Source organism: Hemicordylus capensis, chromosome 10 (assembly GCF_027244095.1).
Source record: "Hemicordylus capensis ecotype Gifberg chromosome 10, rHemCap1.1.pri, whole genome shotgun sequence".
In the NCBI taxonomy this organism is placed as follows: Eukaryota; Metazoa; Chordata; class Lepidosauria; order Squamata; family Cordylidae; genus Hemicordylus; species Hemicordylus capensis.
Window position 1 is genome coordinate 29,770,226 of NC_069666.1, and position 22,859 is coordinate 29,793,084.

The 22,859-nt window shown below is 52.0% G+C and overlaps 1 protein-coding gene across 2 annotated transcripts in view; it reads left to right on the plus strand.

Moving 5' to 3' along the window:
• Positions 1 to 22,859, plus strand: part of PRTG (protogenin) — a 73,209-nt gene that overhangs the window by 1,114 nt on the left and 49,236 nt on the right. For both annotated transcript variants that reach the window (XM_053273188.1, XM_053273189.1), the window contains exon 2: positions 974 to 1,276. In XM_053273188.1, coding sequence (XP_053129163.1) covers positions 974 to 1,276 — 303 coding nt within the window. The remainder of the gene's footprint in view (positions 1 to 973; positions 1,277 to 22,859) is intronic.

Here is a 22,859-nt window from a genome sequence, read left to right on the forward strand (position 1 = left end):
GCCCGGCCCGTGCCTGTGTCCAAGAGGCGCACCTCGGGGACCAGCGAGTGTCCCCCCCCCCACCCCCCGCAAGCACCCGGCGCGCTTCTCCCGCGGCGGGCTGGCTTTGCTCACCAAAGGGAGCAGCTGTCCCCGGCACGGAGCCTCCTCGCGAGTGGCTGTTGCTTGGGAGGCTTCTCCCTGGCTGGGGCTGTGCCTGGACTGGTCCAGAGCAGATGCCAGCCCAGCAGCCCCATCGAGGGAGTCCTGCTCCGGGGGGCTACGAGGAGGAGAGCGCCTCCTCAGCCTCCTAGGCGGGCAGGTTGCTTGCGCGGGGCCTTAGTCTTGGGGGGGGGGCCGCGCGGGGAGAGACTTTTTGAAGGAGCTCTCTCCCTAGTCTGTCCTCCTCCCCACCTGCTGAGCATGCTTGCTTCGGAAGTTTCAACATGTAATTGATCCACCAGTCAGATTCATGGATTCCATTTCTAATAAACTGAAAAGTTATCTCCAGTTATGTGGGCAATGGTTTTTACATGATGCAAATAGTTACCAAAACTGCAGATGCAAATCAAATGCTGTTTCAGAAGAGGTATTATGTCTTGCCTCTTTGGCTCACAGGAGGGAATGCCTCTCCTTGGAATGCCTCTCTGCTATCACACAGATGTGCATAATTGAAAACAAGGCATTCTTCTTGCTTCAGACCCCAATTTATGCAGATAGGAACATAGGAAGCTGCCATATACTGAGTCACACCATTGGTCCATCTAGCTCAGTATTGGCTACACAGACTGGCAGTGAGATTTAATTGATTAATCAGCTGAAACACAACTGATCAACTATCCTTTATTTAACTGAGTGCCAGACCTATTGTACTTGGGAGAAGCAATCGTGTTTTATTTTCCTTGAGTTTTGGACAGATAAGCTAGTTACATAGTGCAACTGTATGTATTATCATCTGCTAGGGGAAAATTCTGTTTTTCTTTCTCATACTCAGGAATATGGTGCTTCAGTGAACTGTTTTTTGTGAAAGAGCCCCAAGACGTGACTGTTGCCAGGAAGGAGGTGGTGGTGTTAGACTGTCAGGCGCGTGGAGAAGTCCCCATCACAATCACATGGCTCAGGAATGGGGCAAAAGTTTTGGAAAACGAACGGATCTACACTTTGTCCAATGGCTCTTTGTACATCAGCGAGATGGAGAGCAAGCGAGGGGAAGTGTCGGATGAAGGCCTCTACCAGTGCTTGGCCCTGAATAAATATGGTGCCATCCTCAGCCAAAAGGCTCACCTGACCTTAGCAAGTAAGTGCCCATGTTCTTCATTGATGGTAGCTCCCTTTGCTTGGAAACCTCCTTCAGTACAGAGTGAGAACACACATTCCTGTGGTTTAGGTAAAGGTAAAGTGTGCTCTCGAGTCGGTGTGGACTCCTGGCGCCCACAGAGCCCTGGGGTTGTCTGTGGTCGAGTACAGGAGGGGTTGACCATTGCCTCCTCCCTCACAGTATGAGATGATGCCCTTCAGCATCTTCTTATATCGCTGCTGCCCAGTATAGGTGTTCCTCATAGTCTGGGAAACAGACCAGAGGGGATTCGAACTGGCAACCTACCTCTAGCTTGCTAATCAAGTCACTTCCCCACTGCGGCATTAGGTGGCTGCTTCCTGTGGTTTAGGTCTGGTAAAATGCATTTTGTTATAAACCACCCAGAAACTTGTGTTTTGGGCCATATACAAATGTGTTAAATAAATAAATTGCCAGCATTCTTCCACAAACATAGGGGAATTTAAATTTCACAGACATTCAGTGCTGCTTAAAAATGGTTGGGGTTTGTCAGTGTCCCCATCTGTTGAACGCTTTTTGTCAGCTGTTGGGTGAATGTAGAGATGGTCTCTAGCTGGACTGGACCCACTAGCAAACCTGGCATCTGCCCTAATTGAGTTTCCTGCCTTGACCACTGTTAAGGAATTAGCTATGTTCAAAAGCCTTTATTTATTTGGAAAGTTTATCCACTGCTCCTTTACAAAAGAGTCCTATACTGAAGATGGAAATGGGATAAATAATAGCATTGCCTTTCTTGCTAAGGATGTTGCTGCTCCATATTTTGTTAGTGTGCTGGTTTAAGGGTTTGAAATGAACATCTCTGGTGTCCTCTTGCTGGAGCTGAAAGAGGCGCGTTTCTCTTGTTCTTTGGGAAAGGGACAGCTGTTTGCCAAGGGGCCATCATGGGGCACAGATGAGTTTCTGGTGCTAGATTCCAAGGGTTTGTTCAGAGATTCGTATTCAGGATATTTATATATCACTTTCCAACCAGAGGTTCTCGGAGTGGTTTACGTAGCAAAAAGAATGAGTCGGGGCGGCGGTGGGTGGTGGTGGTTAGAAACGGGTTCCCTGTCCCGTATGGGCTTGCAGCCTAAAGCATTAGCTGCGCAAATGGCTTCTGGAATTCCTGGCGAATCTTACTTTAATGTCAGAGCAGAAGCGAGGGCCTGAGGAGGGCCCTCCTTTGTAAGCAATGAGGCAGGCGGCTCTCCCGAGCTCTGCCTCCCTGCTTCAGCTGATGATGGTGAGCACCAGTGGAGTCCAAGACTGCCCTCCGCCCCCAGCCAGGCGCCTCCCCCTGCATGTGAGTCTGGCTGGGAGAAGAGCGCTTGTGGAGGGAGGAGGCGGGGCTGGGCGGGCCTCCTTGGCTCTGAAGCAGTGAGGTGGTCTTCTCTGTCCCCCTGCTGCTGTCCCTGTGGCTCAGCCCACATCTCTGCAGACTGGGGGGAACCACGTCCCGCTGCTCCTGACTCAGTGGCCTTTTTAATCTCCCAGGGACCTGGGCTTCCGCTGCCACGGCTGCTGCCTTCCGGCCTAGGTGGTCTTGGCCCTCCTTCTATACATGCCTAAAGGCAAAGAAGGAAGATGCTGTCCTTGCAAGAAGGCTCCTGGAATAAGACTTCCGAAGTTTCCTAGGGAAATCCGTCATAACACTGTAGCCAGGAGAATTTGTAAAGAAGCCGTGGTGTTGAATCTGTGCAGAAACCCTCGGGGTGGGGGCGGGGCGTTCCCCAAAGGCTCGTGGAGCTCAGTTCCCAGAAAAGGCGGTGGATGGGCACCCTTCAGGCCTTCTGCTGCTGCGCTGCATTTGATGGAGGTGGGGGGGGGGCTCTTCTTGCCTGCAGGTCCTGGCACAGTCAGGTGGGGTTGTGGTCTCAGAGACTGGCCTTACCCCAGCTGACCAGGCTTTCCTGTTGCCCCCATTCCCCATCCCTTATGGTGATGATCGTTCTTTCTGATCCATGTATTTTGGTTTTGAACAGTGTACTGTAGTTCCACCCCCTGTGGCATCATCTTCTCATGACATGATGATTGGGTCACCATACCTATAACGGGATCAGTCAGGATTATGGGCAGACCGACCCTTACTTTACCCAGCGGCTGAAGCTTTTTCGGGCTCCTAAGTCTGTGTTTTCTCTGGCCGTGTTCAGACATTACGTTCAGCACACATATGGTCTGTGTACAGGGTACGCACATGCAGATCTGTATGCATGTGTCTACTTATCAACGCATTATATTCAATGCAGCTGCAGCTCCCTCCAGTGTGTTCTCTCATTTTTTAAATTCTGTGTGGGGAATGAGTTTTGTTCTGGGCTGTGGTATCAAGGTAGTGTGCGCGCACAATGAGCTTTCAGAATGGGGCCTTCCTGATTCAACCTGAGCGGGATCTAAAATTAGCTAAGTGGACATTTTTTAAAAAAGTGTGAGTGTGCACACCTTAGAGGGGACACTGGCTCTATCCTTCCTGCCCACACTCTGCATTTTAGGGGGTCTGTACCCAGGGTGACTTTTAAAATGGACACATGTGCAGTAATTCCCACAAAAAATACGTGCATGCGTACAGGCATCTGCACATACAATGTAACGTCTGAATAGCTCTTCTGTGTTTGTTGTGTTGACTTAAAGATAGTCCCAGAATCTGTGATTATCTGATGTCTTAACATCTCATGAGACAAATGTGATAAGGAGTGGAGCTCTACTTTGCAAAGCCAAAATAAATGGATCAGAAATAAACTCTTCTGCTTCACACAGATTCAGGAAATGCAAAAGAATGTTTAGCGTTTTGTGCTGAAAGGACATAAACTTTTAGCTGGGCTGACAATCGCTTTACAGCTCTGGGGAACAAAACTACTTTCTTTGTAGCCGAGGCCAAGCTGAAGCTCCACAGAGGAAGCAGGTGGAGGCTGGGCTTTTCTTTCTCCTCTCCTCTCCCTCCCTCCCTCCTTTTCTTTGGAAAGGGTGAAGAAAAGAAAGAAGAAGCCCCAGCCTGCCCAGCCCCAGCCCCTGTGAGCAGCAGCAGCAGGGGGCAAGCAAGGCCTTTCCCTGGGCCTGCTCCTCCTTCCCTCCCTCCTCCCTCCCGTCTTTCAGCACCTTGCTTTATCTTGGGTTTCAGAAGTGTAAGGCTTGGTGTTGCCTTTGGAAATCGAAAACTTTAATCTGCCCCCTAGTTTAAGCTTTGAGCCGGGAAAGAGCAAAGCGGCTTGATTTCTAAAAAGTTAGGAACTGGAAGCTGAAGGTTGCATTCTAGGCTGGGCGTTCCATTATTCATGTGCAAATTAAGAATTCACAGGGTTAAAAGGTTAGAAACTGGCCAGGATGAGGTTTACCCTTGTGATAAAGAGCAGATGACCCTCATTCACCGGCCAGGGCTTTCATGTCGCTCCTCGGCAAAGTTAGTGATTGCCTTGAATTGTTCTTGAGGAATGCAGAGGTCCAAATGGATGCAGGCCGCCCCTTCTGTCCCCCTCTCTCTGGAGTCTTATCTCCAGCGCCCATCGAGCAGGTCTGCAGGGACGGGGAGGTTCCTCTCCAGGGGCCCCAGGACTTTGCTGCTTTCCTGTTGTTCCTCCATCAATGCACACACAAAAGGATTTGCCTCACTTTTAGGCTGTGCTCCTTCTAGGGTCTCTCTGTATGCCCTTCTTTTTGAAACAGGGAGCATCAGTTAGGTGCAGACAAATAGCACCTGGGAAGATCGCTGCTGCTGCTGCTGCTGCTGCTGCTTCTAATGCAGGGTGATTTCAAAGCGGGTGGGGGGGTGCATGGTGGTGGCAGCAAGGAGCGGGAAGTGGGGAGAGGACATCGCTTCCTCCACAGTTTCTTTGTGAGGTGCCATGTGGGGGTAAAATGCTAATGTCTGAAGAAGATTAAATGGCTTACTGGAAGTTCAGGCTGGTGCAGCCGCTCGGACTAACAGGATTCTAAGTGTGGCTGGAGTATTAGAGCCCCATTGTGTGGAGGCCTTTTCAACTAAGACAGGGAGGATGTTAACCATGGAACAAAAGCTTGATCATCGGTCAGCCAGAAATGGTTTTCTTTCTATGGGACTTTAACTATAACTGTCCTCTCAATAAAGAGGGATTTGTCAAAATTAAAGGGGAGAAGGAGGAACATTTTGTTTCAGGGAAGTTAGTAAACACAGGCAATTTGGGACTGGTCAGAAATGATACAGTTCGTTCTTTTCCACTAACAGGTTGTTAAGCGCAGCGTCTGGAGATCTTTCTGGATTTTGCCTTTATTTAATGTCCGCTTAAAGTTCAAAGGAACTGTGGACATGCCTGGCATAGTCTTGATTTCTGCACTGCTGAGGCTTAGATAGTTATCAGAAGATATTGACTCCAAATAGTGTGACTGATTGTGTGGACACAAAAGTAGTTTTGCAGTCTTCTCTTTTTGCTTTGCTGCAGAAGACTCCTTTGAACAAGGGGGCCTGTGTTTAGCGGTAGAAAAGTGAGCACTCCTGACGGGCTTTTCTCACACTTCTGCCGCAGCTCTCAGTGCTGAAGGTGGTTCAGACTTTTGCTTCCTCTGTGTATGAATGTTGGTGAATGAGAATTCACTGAAAACATCCCCCCTTCTGTTTCACCATTTTAGGAAGGAGTGAATGTCAGGAAAGGAGTTTAATTAGTGTTTGTTTTAAAACTATAAAATATATGTCGGGTGTAAAGCAAAGAGGGAAGGAGGAGCTTCTGTCAGATAGTGCACCCTGGGGCATTCACAGGGGCAGGAAACTCTGGGTGCAGGGTGGAAACTGGAGGGAGAACTGGAGTGAGTGAGTGAGGCTGCCAACTAGTGGTGTGAATGGAACCTGCGCCTGCTGGTTTGAAGGTGGGGGGTCTCTTTAAGGATGGTGGGGGAGGGTGCTCTGACCCCTCCCGCTGCATTTCCCCCGCTGGCGCTGCCTTTTAAAACAGGGCGGCAGCGTACCCCCTTCCTGCCCGGGCCCCTCCATGGACCGGAAGCTGCCGTTGTGCATGCTCATGTCAAGCTCGCTGACGCACACATTGCAATGTGTGCATGCACAGTGGCGACTTCCGGTCTGAGGAGGCACCGGGGTGGCAAGGAGGTACACTGCCACCTTGTTTTAAAAGGCAGCGCTAGCGGGGGAAATGCAGCGGGAGGGGTCAGAGCCCCCTCCCCCCCATCCTTAAAGAGATCCCGTCCACCTTCGAACTGGCTGAATCGCTGGTCTTTTGCACCGGTTCAGTTTGGAGGCCCATGAAGGGCCCCTGAACCGGTTCCATACACATCCCTACTCCCCACCAAGGGTAGCGGGGATGGAAGGAAAGGGCGGAGGTGAGCCTCCTTGACTGAGGAAAGGCATCCTGCTGTGTCCCCTTCCACAAGCCTTCTCTTTCCTGGTTGCCTGGTGGCACTTTTTACTCGGCTCACGTGATCAGGCAAGCGACTGTTTACAAGGCTGGCGAAGCCTTGCGTGGGCACTGCTGCTCTCTCTGTGGGTTAGGTCCTGCTCTTCTGTGGGGCTGCTGCACCCAGAGGTCTCCCATCATCCCCAGGACTTCCATCCCTGGGCTGCTTCAGTAACGCTGCAGCTGCAGGTGCTGCCTGAAAGCCTCTGGACTGGAGGGGCACCGAGCTGATTTTGGAGCCTGGGCCAGAAGGCCTTTGAAGCCCCGCCCCTGCCTGCTGCCAGTGAAGCATCATCCCCCGAAACACACACACAGACCCCGTGACATACGCAGTGTTTTTAACACATGGGGGCACAAAGAGCAACTGAACTCACAAGAATGCACGAATATAGAAGAGGTCTATTTATGCAAAGATGCATGAGCAGAAACATTTCAACAGCAACTTGATATCTTCCCACCCCACATATTTCTTTCCCCACTCCTCCTCCTCCCTCGGTCTCTAAAGCAGAGGTCACGCTTGGCTCTGGGTCAGACTAAAGAGGATTGGGGTCTGGAGGCGGCAGGGATGTGTGCAGAACAGGTTCGGAGAGCCAGCGGTTCTGCTGATTCGAAGGTGCCGCTTTAAGAGGGTGCACTGACCACTTCCGCCGCTTTTCGCCTGCCGGCATCCTTTGTTAAGAAAGCTGACTGGGGTGGCAGCGTACCTCCCTGCCGCCTCGTTGCCCCCGGTGGCCGGATATGACTGGAAGTCCCTGACGTGCTTGGCACTTCTGGCCATATCTGGTCAACGGGGCGGCGGGTGTGTGTGTTAATGCTGCCACGTCGATCAACTTTCTTAACAAAGGATGCCAGTGGGGTGTGGGAGGAAGCAGCAGGAGGGGTGAGTGCACCCTCCCCCCTCTTAAAACGGCACCCCCGCCGCGGTTCTGTGCACATCCCTAGGAGGCGGCCCTGGACCTCTGCCCGGAAGTCCAGGGGAAAGAGCTCCTCTGCTCGGAACAGCGTTAATGTTGGTGCCCGGGGAGGATTTGAATGCAGGGCCACTCCCCGGATACTCTGGGAACTCAAGCTGGAGAAGCCTGTTTTAATTGATTGGATGTGCTGCTCCCCTCCCCCGAGCTGACTTGGTGAGACCACTCCACGGTCCGGGCCAAGATTGCTGGCTGGATCCCCCATGGACAGAGATCCTCTGCCTCCTGATGCTGGAGGTGCTGGCAGGGGAAGAGGGGTGCTTGCCCCGTGGCCCTGCTTCCTGGAGTCTTCCGAGGGGCCACTCTGGGACCCCCACTTTGGCCTCATCCAGCAGGGCACTTGGACTTGTTGGGGAGAGGCAGTGAGGAGGCCCTCGGCCACCCTGCCTTGCTCTGCGCCTCTGAGCTCCTCTTGCCTTTGCCTTCGCTGCAGCAGCAGCATGTCTGTCTTCACTGGAGGGTGAGGGTTAGGATTTCTCGACAAAGGCCTTTGGGGCTTCCTAAACAGCGTCTCATTTGGACGGGTGGAGTGATGGCTGAGTTGGAGGCTTGCTTCTGGGCCTGTTTTGGTTCCGGGGTGGCCCTGAAGCCAGGATGAAAGAGCGAGTCCCCAAAGGCTGCCAGCCCCAGGTGGGCCCATGGGTGCTGCAGTGGTGAAAGATGAAGAAACCAGCTAAAGGCATCCTAAGGGGAATGGGAAAGGAGGAAGCTGGGGTTGCTCCACTCTCTCCCGCCCCGCCCAAGAGCTGCATTGCCTGCAGGCTGGCCATTTGTCAGGTAGAGCTGCGTGGTTAACTGTCCAGCTCTACCTGACGGATGGCCAGCCTGCAGGCAGGCAGCACGCGCGAGAGAGGAGCAATCCAAGCTGCTGCTGGGAAGCAGATCATGGGCGTGGTGCCCAATGGGCAAATAGGGACAACTGTCCCTGGGGCCAGAGGGTCAGGGGGCCCCCAACGGGCCACAAAGCAGGCCACCCCTGCCCCGCTGCTGCTGCTGCCTAACCCTGCCCCACCATCGCTATTTCTGTTACTTCTGTTAGAGATTTCCAAACAATCTCCGGGGGCGAGCCAGGCTGCAGTGGTCGCTGATATGGATGTCGCATGCCGGTGGCATCACAGGCTTGCACTGTCCATCTCCAAACTGCACAAGCACGTAGTTCGGCCACAGCACCCGCCGCCACTCGGTTCGCCCCCCAGTCCCTACCGGCCAACAGAAATAGCGGCCAGGCAGAACAGCTTTAATGTCGCTTTTTTGGTAAGACAATTCTAGAGTTCTTGGATGTATTTTTAATTTGGTGGTAAGCAGGGGCGGTCGGGGGCAGGAGGAGATGTTTGCTGCCTCGCCCTTTGCGTCTGATGTCTGAGGCGGGGGAGTGGCCTGGGGAGCTGGGGGTGCGCGCACTTCGCGCGAGCGATGGAGAAGCCCCCCACTAAGATTTTGTCCCCTGGCCCTTGAGGGTCTCGTTCTGCCCCTGAAGCAGAGGCAGCTGCCTCTCTTCTGGTGCCCCCCCCCCCCGGCTTGTTAGGATGAGGTGCCACTGCCCCAAGGGTGTGTGTTGTGTAAGGCAGATTGCCTGATTGCTAACACACAGCCTTGTCCCCACCTCGCTTACTCTGAAATAACAGCTTGGAGAACTTTTTGTCGAAAAGTAGTGGAGTCCTCTTGACAGATTATTATGGGAAGGAGCCTTGTGGATTCCGGGGAGCCTTGCTTCCCTGGGAGTCTGCTTTGGATCACAGCCCTGACTTTCCCAGCAGGATCCGTGCTGCTGTCTGCTTCCGCTGTTTCTCTCCTGGAATTGCAGGCTGCTCGCATCTGTGGTCCCCCCTGTGCCGAAGCGGGCTGGATTGCAGCGAAGAGGAGGAGGAGGAGGAGGAGGAGGGACTTTATTATCCATGGCCGTGTTGCAGTGAAGGGTGTTGCTCTCTCCCTCCACTTTTGTTTTCTCACAGCAGTTGTCCAGAGGGCATTTAGCATGGCCCCCTTTTGTCCGCCAGCCTGGAAGAAAGGAAAGGGACCTCCTCGCTCTGGGCCGTTGAGTTCCTGGGGACTTGTTTCCACCTCTCCTCAGTTTAACAGCTGGGCCCTTCGTGGGGAGCAGAACAATTAAAGAGATGACAAAGGTGGGATTTCTGAAGAGGCGAGTTCAAAATTGTTGCACACTTTCATCCTTAGCACAGCCACTTCTGACAGATTGATAGATCTGTATCTCTCTATCTAGATCTGTGTTTTCAATTTACATCCGTAGGGTTGTCACACAAAACGTTGGAAGAGCTTGCTTGTTTGCTTCAGTTTGGCACTGTTTTTCTTTTGCTCCCTCCGTCAATAGGCCCAGCTGTTAAATTGGGATTGATTACTTCCAGTCTTTATAACTGGTAATCGCCACCTAAGTGAAAAACTAGTCAGCCGGGCCCACATTTTGTTGAGGGCTCAGCTGTAGCCACTGCACTTGAGTCGGATGTTACACAGAGTCGTATGGAGCGGATTTTAAGTCTAGTTGTAGGAATTTGGGGAGAAACCGCATCATCTTGTTAAATGGCAGCTGGTACCTGGATCTTTGGGACAGGCTAGCTAAAGGCCAGACTTTGTGTGTCCTCTGGTAGAGCACCATGTTTTTGGATGCTAGGAAAATCTCATTTAACAGCAAGCCAAAGGGAGAAAAGAGAGAAACTGGTAGAGGACAGAGCTGTAAACAGCTGCTAGTACAAAGGAGAAGTATTTGACGAAACGATTTGCCTCCATTTCCCCAGTGTCCTCTCCTCTCCTCTCCTCTCCTCAAATCTAATGAGGCACTTTGAAGTCCTGCTATGGGTTGTGTGTGTAGAAGCAAGTGATTTGTGTGAGTCTGATCATTCACCCGTTCACCGTGGCAAGATGCTCCTGCCCCTCAGACTTGGCTCTCGAAGGGCAAAAAGCACAGATGACTCCTTAAAGGGGAAAATGCCCACATTCAATCTTGTGAGAGGAAGTAAAGCAAAACCACTTTATTTTCTGCTCTTGAGGGATAGTTTTCCTGTTGCCCTCTGTGGGTGTGCTGCCATGTGCCTTTATGGCGGGAACAATGACCAAGGTAAGAGAATTAAGGGGCACCTGGATGCTGCAGCTGTTGTACTGGCCTCCCTCCCTGACCGGGCTGCAAAGAAGCGATGTCTACGGTCCAGCCATTGGTTTGATTGTGCATCTAAGGCTGGGATTCCCGACCTTGGGGCCCCGGGTGTTGCTGCCACAGCCTCCCGCCTCCCCAGCTGCCAACACCAAAGGAGTTACAGCCCGGCCACATCTGGAAAAAAACCACACACACCCCCATTTATTTATTACATTTCTATCCCGCTCTTCCTCCGAGGAGCTCAGAGCGGTGTACATGCATATTTTTATCCTCACAACAACTCTGTAGGTTTGGCTGAGAGAGACATGACTGGCTCAGAGTTGCCCAGCGAGTTTCCTAGCTGAACGGGGATTGGAACCAGGATCTTCCCAGTCCTAGTCCAGCACTCTAGCCACTGTGCTGTGCTGGCTTTTGGGCCCCCCCAGACGGGAGCCACCTGGCCTCAGGCCTGCTCAATGCACAGAGTAGGGCAGGCGAGGGCAGCCTGTGACCTGCCTGGCCCGTGTGGTCCCCCGGCACCCTTTGCAGCGACTGGGCTCCGGGGAGTCTGGGAATCCCAGGTTTTCCCGGGGGGGGGGAGGGGGAGGAGGAGTGTTTCTGGCTATCATGATGCCGAGTACAGTTTGAGAATTGGGGGGCCCAAACTGTGAATTGCTTTGAAGCCAATGTGGGCAGCAGGAGCCCAGATTAATGAAGCCATTAAAACTTTTATGGGCTTGTCTCTGTCACATCATCGAGGGGCAGAGTTTCCTGTTTGCCAAGCGAATCGAAGCAGGGGCAGCAGCAGCCGGGCCTGAGGTGGTTAAGAGCTGATGAGTGCCAGTTAGTGAGGCAAGCAAAGTGCTCCGGAGTCTTTGCTGGAGTAAAGTTGCATGGCTGAGCCATGGATCGATGAAAGGTGTGTTTGTTTTCGCTTCCCATTGATGCTGTGCCTTTTTATCAAGACTTTTCCCAGGACTATCAGAGTTCACCTTTGAGGGTACTAATTTTAGAATAAGGACGTTGTGGAGGTTGATGGATCATGATGGTCACCTCCTGCCTTTTGGCCTCTCTCTCTCTCTCTCTCTCTCTCTCTCTCTCTCTCTCTCTCTCTCTCTCTCTCTCACACACACACACACACACACACACACACACACACACACACACACACACACACACACACACACACAGGCGAAGACCAGCTTTTCCAAGTGGTGATCCGCTTCTGTTTAGCAGCGGGAGAGCAACTGGCCCTATCCAGCCCCAGGACAGCATCCCTCCAGTGGCTGTTGCTGGGTGTCTCCCTTGTGTTTCCTTTTAAGCTTTGAGCCCCTTGGGGACAAGGGGACCATCTTCTTATTCTTTTTCCTGTGTTAACCACTTTTAGAACTCTTTTTGTTGAAAAGTTGTATATAAATAATAGATTGGTCAGTTTTCTGAAAATGCTGTGCAAATTATGTTAATTACACACTGTTAAATGTCTGGATTTTCTCTGGCTCTCAGTATTGCTTGATTTTCCCAGCATTCTAACTGTAATATGTTGGGAAGATGCGCATGGAGTTGGGGTCCAGCTAATGCATCTATTGCAGTTTGAAGTGCTGAGTAGAATGTGGCTTCAGAAGTATTGCAGGCACCTACTGGCCAGTGTCTGTGACATCACTCGTGATGAGTGACACACTACCCCTCTATGCTCATGCGTTTATTTTTATTTTATTAAAAGAACAAAATGTGAAGGATAAGATGACCCCCCCTCCCCATCTGCAGGTGGGTGCTCCGCATTCTCAGGCCATGCTGCTGAGGCTCCAGTGGCAACATGGGAGAACTCTCAGCTGCAGCAGGCCCATTCCTAGCTCAAGATGGGTGAGGGAGAAGAAAAGGTGACAAGGAGGAGAAAATAGAGTTTGTCCCCCAATGGGGTGCAGAAAAGCGGCAGCGGTTGATGGAGGGATGGTCCTCTTGTGGGTGCGGGCGGGGGGCTGGCACTTGCTGCTCCCTGCGACGCAGGACAGTGCTCCCCCTGTCTCAAGGAAGGGCTAGCCCTGCCGACCAGCCAGTCAAACATGGGCACTCATTTCAGTTTGATCTCTTGAAAATGGCTCTAGTCTGTCTGGCGGTTCCCAGCAACTACCAGCTCTTGCTTTGGGAAAGTTCTGGGCTTACAGTCTCTGTTTTCATAGCAGATTCAAGTCACATGTGCAAAGACACAAACTGGATATGAGGGTGGCTTTTTAATGGTGGGACTGGGCCAAGGCAGAGGAGTTAAGACAAAGACACAATATAGGAAAGGAGGTGGAGTAGAAAAACAGTGGAAACGAAAGGCATTCTTCAGTATGTAGCTTCCTATATTGACCCACACTTTGCCACGGAAAAACTGTCATAGCCCCTGGGCATAAGAGAGAGACATCTATCTGGAAATATTTTGAGGAAATGCCTTCCCTGGGTAAAAAGGAAAAGTAATCACGGCACAGGTCATGGATAAAGGTACCCATTACATTAAAAACAAACACACACAAGTATCATGTACTGTTCCCTCAACTGGTATTTTTAAAATTACATCAAATAGACCCTCATAGATGTTGCAAATGCCTTGTTGAGTTGTACATTAACGTGTTTGGGGTATCAGTTTTGTACCACATTAAGAAATATGTGCAGAAACTCAGTAGAAAACTTGGTTTAAACCAATGATTTGAATTGTGGCTCTCTCTTGATGATTTAAATCATGATTTAAATTGCTTTGATTTAAATCCATCCACTCGTGCATTCCTTATTTAAGAATTCAAATATTATTTATTAATTCTAAGCTTTGCACGCCCCATTCCAGCACTAAAGCACACACCTCCCATTTAAGAAAACTGTTCCCTTCCCCTATCCACTGTGTAGGAACAGGGTTTTCTGATACTCCTTCTGGATTGGGACCAGCACTGTTAAACTTAAAAAAATAAAAATAAATAAATAATCCTGCATTTTCTTGTCATCTGGAAAGACCCTAAGAAGTTTATGTTTGCATCGTGGGAAGTTCTGGTGCTTCTGTGTTAAAACTAAGTGACCCAAGACCACAGGGGCCAAGACAGTTCCTCCTGGGGGTGGGGCATCTGGATGGCATCTCTCAGCAGCAAACACACCGGTGTTTTATGTTTATCTAGGACTGCTGTTCTGAGCAGCACCCCCACCTCCATGTGGGCGACCCTGCTCTTTCTGCAGTGGCTGAGGTGTCTTCCATGATGTGAGCCCATGTGGTGTGTGTGAATGCCACACACACACACCCCCGAGTGGGCAGATCGCGTGGGTCTTGCACAGGCACTCCGGGCACCAGCCCCGTGGCTGCATCAGTCCCAGGAGGTCCTGAGCTGCGTGGGATTGCAGTGGGGAAAGGCAGCTTCTGCTGCGCCCCTGTGAGTGTGAAGGGGGTCTGGTCCGGAGATGAGGCCCCTCTCGGCCAGATCAGAGTAACTGCAGGCAGACCAGTCTGAATCTGGAGATGTGCTGCTGGGCTCTCCTCTGCAGGGCAGAGGTGGCCGTCCCCTTGCAAGCGTAGCTCTGTCCAGTGGGGGTGCTAAAGTCAGACCAGGGGGCAGTTTTGAGCTCCCTCCTGCTGGGTGGGACTCCTTCCCGGGGCCATGATCTGATTGGCTCCCTTCTGGCCCATCCAGTCAGCCCTTTACACTCTGGAAATGTGCAGGCGCAAGAGATCCAGTGACTGTCCAAGTGCTGGGCATGGCAGAGGGCAGGCCAATCAAAGGTGTCCCTCTGCCTGTAGACTGCAGGCTGGGCCACCCCATAGCCAGAGAATCTGGCCGAAGGGGTGCTGCCAGCAGGATTTTATGGGCCCAGTTGACTGGATGTGGATCAGCCCTTCCCCAGTTTGCTGGGAATTGGGTGGTCTGGAGCCTTTTGCAGCCGCAGCAGCAGTGAGGAAGAGAGGCCAGCCGGCTGGGCCTGCTGCTCTCTCTGGGACCGGGACAGAAGGTCCTGTGCTCCCATCTCTGAATACTTAGTACAAGTTCTTCCAGAAAGGGGCATATCCGAAGGGACCTTCCTCCTCCTTCCTCTCTCCTGGGGCGCCTTCTGGGACATGTGTGCATCCCCTAAAAACAAGAGGTTGGCTTTTTCCCCTTAAAAAACCCACAAAACTATTGCAGTTTCTAGAGATACTATTGCTTTTCTCATATACAAATGAATGAACTTCTTCTATGTATTAAAGCAGCTAAAAACCATTGGCTATGGTTTTTTAATGGCGGTGAGGTGCCCTATCTCCTGACCTGCACAAGCACCCTCCAGAGGAGGCCAGACAGAGCGGGGAAGGAGCTCCCGATCTCTCCAGGGCTTCCTCTCGGCCAGGGCAGGGGGGCGCTTGGACTTGCCTTCCACCTCCTAATTTTCAGTCTGCTGGCAACTGTTCTAGTAAATGACTAAGTTATCCACTATATATTTTGAAGAGTTTGTGGGTGTGTTTGTGTGAAAGAAAGCCATACTTCCCAATTCCCTACAAAGTCTGCGTTCACAAGCCTGCCGTGAAATTAGATGAATGAACTACTTTTATTTATGTGTTTGTGTTTTTAAGAATAATAAATAATAATGATACCTTTGACACTAGAATATGCTTGAAGGAGAGTTTAAATTTTTTTAAAAAAAGAAATTTGTAGCAGAAATTCTGAACCACTCCTCAGATTTTAACTGTTGATCTGGGCAGATTTATCACACTCAATAATCAGATCATAATTCAAAAATGACATTGTGGCCAAGAGAAGCAGACCTTTCTCAGAATCAAATTTACCACAGATGATAATTAGTCAATAAAGTGAATGTTTGAATGTTGCACATTAATAAAACATTCTATTCCATATATTTAATTTCTTGAACTTGCCCCTAAGTGTAGTCTGCACAAAATGACTTTACCTAGTCAGTGAGGGGCCCCTATTAATTAGAAATATTTGAAACTACTGTCCTTAATATTTCCTTGATAGCAGCAGCATCTGCCCCAGGCCCAACTGGGTGTGAATCAGGCTGCTCTTCGTAAACAGAATTCAGTGAGTTGCTGTTGCTGCGGCCAGATATTCATCACTGATGATGCAACTTCTCTTTGACACCTCATAAATGGGTGGCAGCTGCAAATATTTGTGGGGAGTTGTGACAGGTCTCTGCCCTTGTGCGAAAAAGGGGAGAGAACCTTTGTAGGAGCATATCCTAAGCTATGAGGGTGTGTGTGTGTGTGTGTGTGTGTGTGTGTGTGACTGTCTCTTTTGCTCTCACTTTCTAAATGAACAAGCATACAGCAGTTTTGTGGACTTTTGCTTCTGTTAAGCAGCCAGAGCTTGCAAAGAGACAGAATCTGTCCTTTGCGCCCGGTGTGGTATGTTCTGTTGTGTCAAATTTTATATTACTTTTTATTGTTTAACTGCGGTGAGCCTCCCCAAGCAGGCTTGTTCTAGAGGAGTGGGATATAAATATTGTTAAATAATAACAACAACAACTAGAGAAGAAATTGGTTTGGCTCCATTGCAAAAGCGACATGTATGTAACGATATATTTCTACACATTAGAACAGGGCTTCTCAAACTTGGGTCCTCAGATGCTGTTGGACTACAACTCCCATAATCCCTAGCCACAGTGGCAAAGGCTGTTGTGGCTTGAGGATGATGGGGGTTGTCCAACGACATCTGGAGACCCCAGTTTGAGAACCCCCTGCATTAAAAGAAGACCATCACCTTTCGTTTTAAAATGTAATTGAGCACCAGTTGAAATGAAGGGGAGTGGGAGCAGCCATGTGCCAGTTTGGCTTCCTCTTGGAGGGGTGTAAATGCTCACGAGAACTGGAGGAGCCGCCTCTGTTTTCATGGAAGGGGTTCCCCCAGGAGCCTCTCCTTGGCAGAGCGCTGGGAGGTACCAAGAGCAACTCATTCTTGGGTAGGGAGGCAGGATGTCCTCTCTCCTTTTGGCCACATTTCTGTGGACAGCAGTGGAGGCTGTGAGGGAGGGTTTCCCTGTGGCGCAGCAGCAGCAGCAGCAGGGGGGCTGCTGGGAGATGGACCCCTACCCATCTGGTTATCCTTGGAGTCCGAAGGTGGGCCCTCTTCTCAGGGTGTCTCGGGCCTTGGTGTGTGCTGATCCAAGGAACGTGATGTGTCTGCTGCCCAGCCTGTTTGTTCCTCCCTGGCATTCGCCTTCCCCTCGTAGGGCATTCTCCCCCTTTGTGATCGTCCCCTTTAATCAACCAGTTCACGGACAAGAGTGAGAACTTCCAGCCCCAAACTTTGTTTGGGGGCCTGACATCATTTAGAGAGGCTCAGACTGCTGCCCCTCTACAAGCCACCCCTGTTTTGGAAGACTCCTTATGCCAGTTTGGGGTCTTCTTCTGGCATAACATGCGCTGGCCTTCTTCTGGGGCTCTCTTGGGATGCTGCAGTGGAGTCCTGGAGCGTGATCTTCTCTTGGTGCTGGGGGCTTCTGTGCTCATTCCTGTGAGACTGCCGGAGACTTTTTTGGTTTGCAGATGGGACCTTCCAAATGAGCATCACATTGATGCGTTTACGGGGCCAGCTCCCTCCATGGTAGGGGGTGGGTGGGGAAAGGCCCTGTTGGCGAGCTTCCTGGATGCGTCTGGCGGCCAGGCTAAATGGGCATTGGCTCTGCTCCAGCTGGGCTCTCTGGCATTTGCCCAGGTGGGTTGGAATGGCAGGGAGCTCTCTTGCCAGTAGTGGCTCTTCCTAACGAGCTGGGGGTGGGGGGCACCAAAGGGGGCAGCTCCAGCGGCTCCCCCCTCTCTCCCCACCCCGCCCGAGAGCCGCGTTGCCTGCAGGCTGGCCACTGGCCAGGCTGAGCTGTGCTGTTCACTGTCTGCTGCACAATCTCTTTGCAAGAGCACAGGAGAGGGTGGGCTGCTCCCTCCGTGCGAGGCACAGGAGGAGACCACGGGTGGGTTGGGGCCCGCCTTGCGGTTGCGTCCTGTGGACTCCACGTGCCACTTCTGCCCACTGTCTCTCCATCTCACTGGTGCCCGTTTGGGAGTGTGGTTGGGCAGTGGGTTCCCTGAGCTCCGAACGGGAGTGGCCATATTGAAGACCCTTTTCTGAGACCGACGCAGAAGTCCGTGTGGGAATACATAAACAGCCAGCTGTGTAAAACACGCAGAGCCAAGACGGCTGTTGCTGAGTAAAAAGGTCACAGGGTGGAGACCAGCTGAATGTCCCCAGAAAATCCATCGCTGCAATATGTTGCCCACTGAACCAGTGGTGGCTCACGGAGGCCTTGATATTGTGTGCCCTTGCATAATAGTGCCCCGGATGAAATGGATGTATTGATTTCTGCTTCTTCACTTACACATCTCTATGAGCAGCTTCTTTGGCACCACAGATACATGTCAAAGGTCAGAATTTTCCTCCGCTGTGGAAAAAACCAAAAGCTTTCAGATGGTGTCTCGCTGGCTTCTGCATTGGCGGCTGGGGCTTTGTCTGATGCTTCTTTCCATAAACCCCCCAGTTCTTTATTGCCCAAACCGCAGGTTATGATGACCATCTCTGGAGCAGCATCAGTTAATGGCCCGCTGCACATCAGTTGACCACATTGTTGTTAAAACAAACCTCTGACATATCTTGGCAGGTGCCATCTCTGTTAGGGTAACATTTTAAATACTAATTTGCCTTTGCCTAATCATGTTTGATTTTCTGCTGCTGACTAAAAGTTAACTCTGCACGTAGCAACTGCCAGGGACATGGGGATCTAATTGAATCAGCGAGCCAAGCAGAGGATTCCACTCTCCTCGTGTATCCCAAGGCGGCCCATCTGGGAGGAGGCGTGTTCAAAGTCCAGATATGGCACGGCCCATACTGGGCTCTTGGTGCCAAGTCTGTTCCCCTCTCCAAAGGAGACAGCTGCTCTTCTCTGCTCACCATGCAGGACTGGTTTGGGTTTAAACTGTCAGTTTCAGGTGCGAGGGTAGCGACATGCTTCCTTAGTAATCTCTTATTTCGGATGGTTCTTCATGCGAGAGTGAACAAATAAACTTGGAAGATCTAGGGAGAAAAAACAACTTGATTATTCTTGGGACAGCTCTTTTTTATGTATGTATGGAAAAGTGCAAGACTGAATGGAGCTGATTCCTTATATGGTGAAGGACATCAGAGTGTTGAGCCAAGGAAAGAAGGAAGGGTGACGAAATGAAAGGTTCTTCTCTCTTCCAGAGCACACAACACATTACAAGGATCCTCGGTCAGACTTGGGCACTTAAAGTGGCCTTTCTGCCTTGGGCAGAGGGCAGTAGATGATCAAAGACGTTGATGGGAACCTGAAGCTGAGCTCTGGTGAGACGTCTGCCCTGAGTACCAGATAAGGGTGGTGTTGGCTTGAACAAAAACCCTCCCTTAGGGAAGAGAGCTGGTCTGGTGGGAGCAAGCATGACTTGTCCCCTTAGCTAAGCAGGGTCCACCCTGGTTGCATATGAAAGAGAGACTTGATGTGTGAGCACTGTAAGATATTCCCCTCTGGGGATGGAGCCGCCCTGGGAGGAGCAGAAGGTTCCAAGTTCCCTCCCTGGCAGCATCTCCAAGAGAGGGCTGAGAGAGATTCCTGCCTGTCAACCTTGGAGAAGCTGCTGCCAGTCAGTGTAGACAATACTGAGCAAGATGGACCTATCGTCTGACTCGGTACGTATATGGCCGCTTCCTATGTTCCTAACAGCCGGTGAGGGAAAGTGATCCTGCTTGCTTGCATGCAAGAGCCAGGCTCTGACCTTGTTGTTCTGGCTGCATCAGAAGTAGAATCTGCGGGGGGACCTCTGTGGGTCTCTACATACTTCGTGTAAGCTCTGGAGGCAGAGTGAGATGATCCATCTTTGGAAATGGGGTTTACTTAAAGTTTAGGGGGGATTTGTAGGCATTCTGCTGCCCTTTTCCTCCCTGAATCTCAATAAATCCTGCATTCAGGAGGCATTTGGCTTTCCACATCTGTTGTAGCAGCTGGCATGGTATCCCCTTTGCATCTTTCTGGGTTCTCTGCAGCAGGGGTTGCCATCAGTGGGTCCCCAGATATTGTTGGGCTGCAGCTCCCAGGATCCTCAGCCACAGTGGCCTTTGGTGGTTGTGGCTAGGGCTGTAGTCCTGGGTTCCTAAGGCATGACGTTCTAGAGCAGGCCTGCTCAACTTTGGCCCTCCTGCAGATGTTGGCCTACAGTTCCCATAATCGCTGGCTACTAGCCATTGTGGCTGGGGATTATGGGAGTTGTAGTCCAAAAACAGCTGGGGGGCCTAAGTTGAGCAGGCCTGTTCTAGAGGCAGTGCAGCCACGCAGCTGCTGGGTGGAATTCACTGGAGCCTCAGCTGCTGGGTGGAATTCACTGGAGCCTACAAATCTGTATTGTAGTTGAGTGAGTGAGTCAAGATTGCTTCTTCCTCATGTGAGGGATTCCTTTTCCATGAGGCCTGGACAGTCCTCTTTGAGCATTAGAGCTGCTGCGGACGCACCATTTTTGGAAGCCCCTGGGATTTCTTTCGGACTTGTTGAGCCTGTCAGGTGATGGAATTCGTACCAGGTTAACTCAGAGGCACATTAAGGATGGGAAGTGTTGCATTTTGAGGAGGTCTGTCAGCCTATTATAATAAATAGCAGAAAAAACTCTAGATGCATTTGCACATTCTGCAGCGTTACGAAGCAGACTTATTGTTAAGAAGGAAAGGAGACCTTTTTAGCATCTTCCTTGTCATTCCCCATTGCAATAATACATTGGCTTCGAAATGTGCTCCCAGGTAAACCAGCAGGCCCTTGACTTGCGCAGATTGCAGACTGAAGAGCCAAGTCTGGAGTGGCTTCTTCACCCGCTGATTCCCGCCGGCTGCCCCACTTCTTGCTTGCTGGCTGATCTGTCCTCTGAGTTCCTTCCCAGCACATCTGTAGCCGCCAGGCCTTGCCGGGTGGTGGGGCTGCTGCTTCCGCCTGCTGCAGACCCCCCACCCCCTGCAATCGCTGAAGAGGTTCCCGCCCGGCGGCGGCGGCGGTGGGGGGGGCGGTTGCCAAGGCTTCTGCCTGACCTCTGGGACCCCGGAGGCAGCTATTCGGAGGGGCCAGGCCGGCCTTTGTCCTGCTTTGGCCAGTGGTCAGTGAACTCTGCCGAGGCTTTTCAGGGCCCTGCCTTGGCCACAGAGGAGCAGCTGGCCATTGATTCACTCCTGTGTCCAGAACCGCATTCTTCTGTCGAGGGCCTGTCAAGAGAGAAGAAAGAGGCTCCTCTGTGGAGGCCTATTCAGGGGCAGGGGGAGGGAGGGGATTGCGCTGGGGTCAGCAGAGCCTCTGCCTTAATCTGGCCTTCCATTCAGGGGAGATTTAGGGTCCTCCCCCCCAACACACACACACACACTCCTTGCTCTCTTCTGCCCACAAGGAGGACAGCCCCAGCTCCCCTTCCAGCGGGGGTGGGGGTGGTGCTGGTAGCCACCCGGCCCACCGGCCGCCTGCACTACAGCTGAGTGAGCCCCTTTGGGCTGTGGTGGTTCTGCCCTGGGAGGGAGGGAGGCGAGGAGGAGGAGGAGGAGGAGGAGGAGGAGGATGGCCGCAGCGCCTCCTGCCCGAAGCAGCCCAGGAGAGCAAATCAAGACCCTGTGGGCTCTCCTTCCCCGCTCTCCAGGGTGCTCCATTTTGGGCAACCAAGCTTGGTGTTGCCAGCACCATGGCTTCTGTGGGCCTGGCAGTGGGAGCGCCTGGGGCCACGTCACACCCCGCAGCCAGCAGCCAACTGGGCTCCAGCCCGTTCTGCCCCTCTGACTAGCCTTTATGCCTTTACGATGCAGGGCTTTTCAAGTGCCTACTTTGCAGGTGGAGGTGTGTACTTAAACAACAACACCAACACCAACAACACACACACACACACACACACACACACACACACACGATGTGAAGAGGCCCTGCTGTGAGTGCAGCAGCAGCAGCAGCGGTACAGGCAGTGGGGGGGGGTCACCTGGTTAACCGGTATTGATGAATCTGCGCATCTGGCTCTTGTTACTTGGTTTAGTACCCCCACCGCAGCCCCACCACGCAGGAGCAGTTGTCCTAATGAGCGGGGGGGGGGGGCATGGAGGCCCAGCTGCCCCTCCTCCCCGCAGCTCCGTTTGCTCCTCTCTCCCCTGCCCCAGCCTTAATGACAGTTGTTCTGCCTGCTTGCTGGCCATGGCAGCTCTACCTAATGAATAGCCAGCCTGCCGGCAGGCAGCACCAGATAAGAGAGGAGCAAACGGAGCTCCAGGAAGGAGGGGCAACTGGGACACTTCCCCCCCCCGCTCATTAACACAAGCCTCTCCTGCCCAGGTGATGGAGAAGATCTTTTTAACGGGGGGTGGGGGGCATTTGCAGGCTTTGTGAGAGTCCCAGGAGGGGGAACCTCCTGATGTAGAGACAGCCCGTTTCTAAATAGTGGGTGCGGGGCGGGGGGGGGGCTTCCCAGAGGCACCTGGTGGGCCACTGTGGGGAACAAGGTGCTCAACTAGACAGGCCTTGGGGCTTGGCCAGCACGACCTTTATGTTTTAATGTTCAAAACAAATTTCTAGCCCTCCTTATGCCGTAGCTTTATAGGGTTAGGGTTAGCAGCCATTGCTTAGACGTGACCTCCAGGGATTTCCTCCCACGGTGAGGTGATATAGCCTGTCTTCCACCTCCATTTCTAAAGGGGGCTTCCTTCCATGCAGGGTCATCTTCTGTTCAGGTGAGTAAGGCCCTTGTGAACTGGGGGAGGCTGCAGTTGCCTGGGAGAGCCTCTGTGTTGCAAGCGGAAGATCCTCGGTTCAGTCCTTGGCAGCCTCTCCAGGTGAGGCAGGGACTGACCTGGGCCTGAAACTGGAGGGCTGCTGCCAGTCAGTGTGGGCAGTCATGGGCTAGGTGGGCCACAGAGGCCCAGGGGGACTCCCTTCCACTTGGGAGGAGGCTGGCCCTGGGCTTGGTGCGAGGAGGGCCCCCCAGCCCCGAGTTGTCCAGGGCAAAGGTGATGAATGGAGCCTAGCAGGAGGGACAGATGGCCAGAATCCTCTCTCATGATTGCCTCTGGAATCCCCCCCCCGCCATTTATTGATGAAAGCTTTGTGTAATTACCTCTCTGCGCAAGGCAGATTTATGCCCCTTCGCAGCTCAAAGAAGAGACAATCCTGCAAACAGGAGTCCTTCA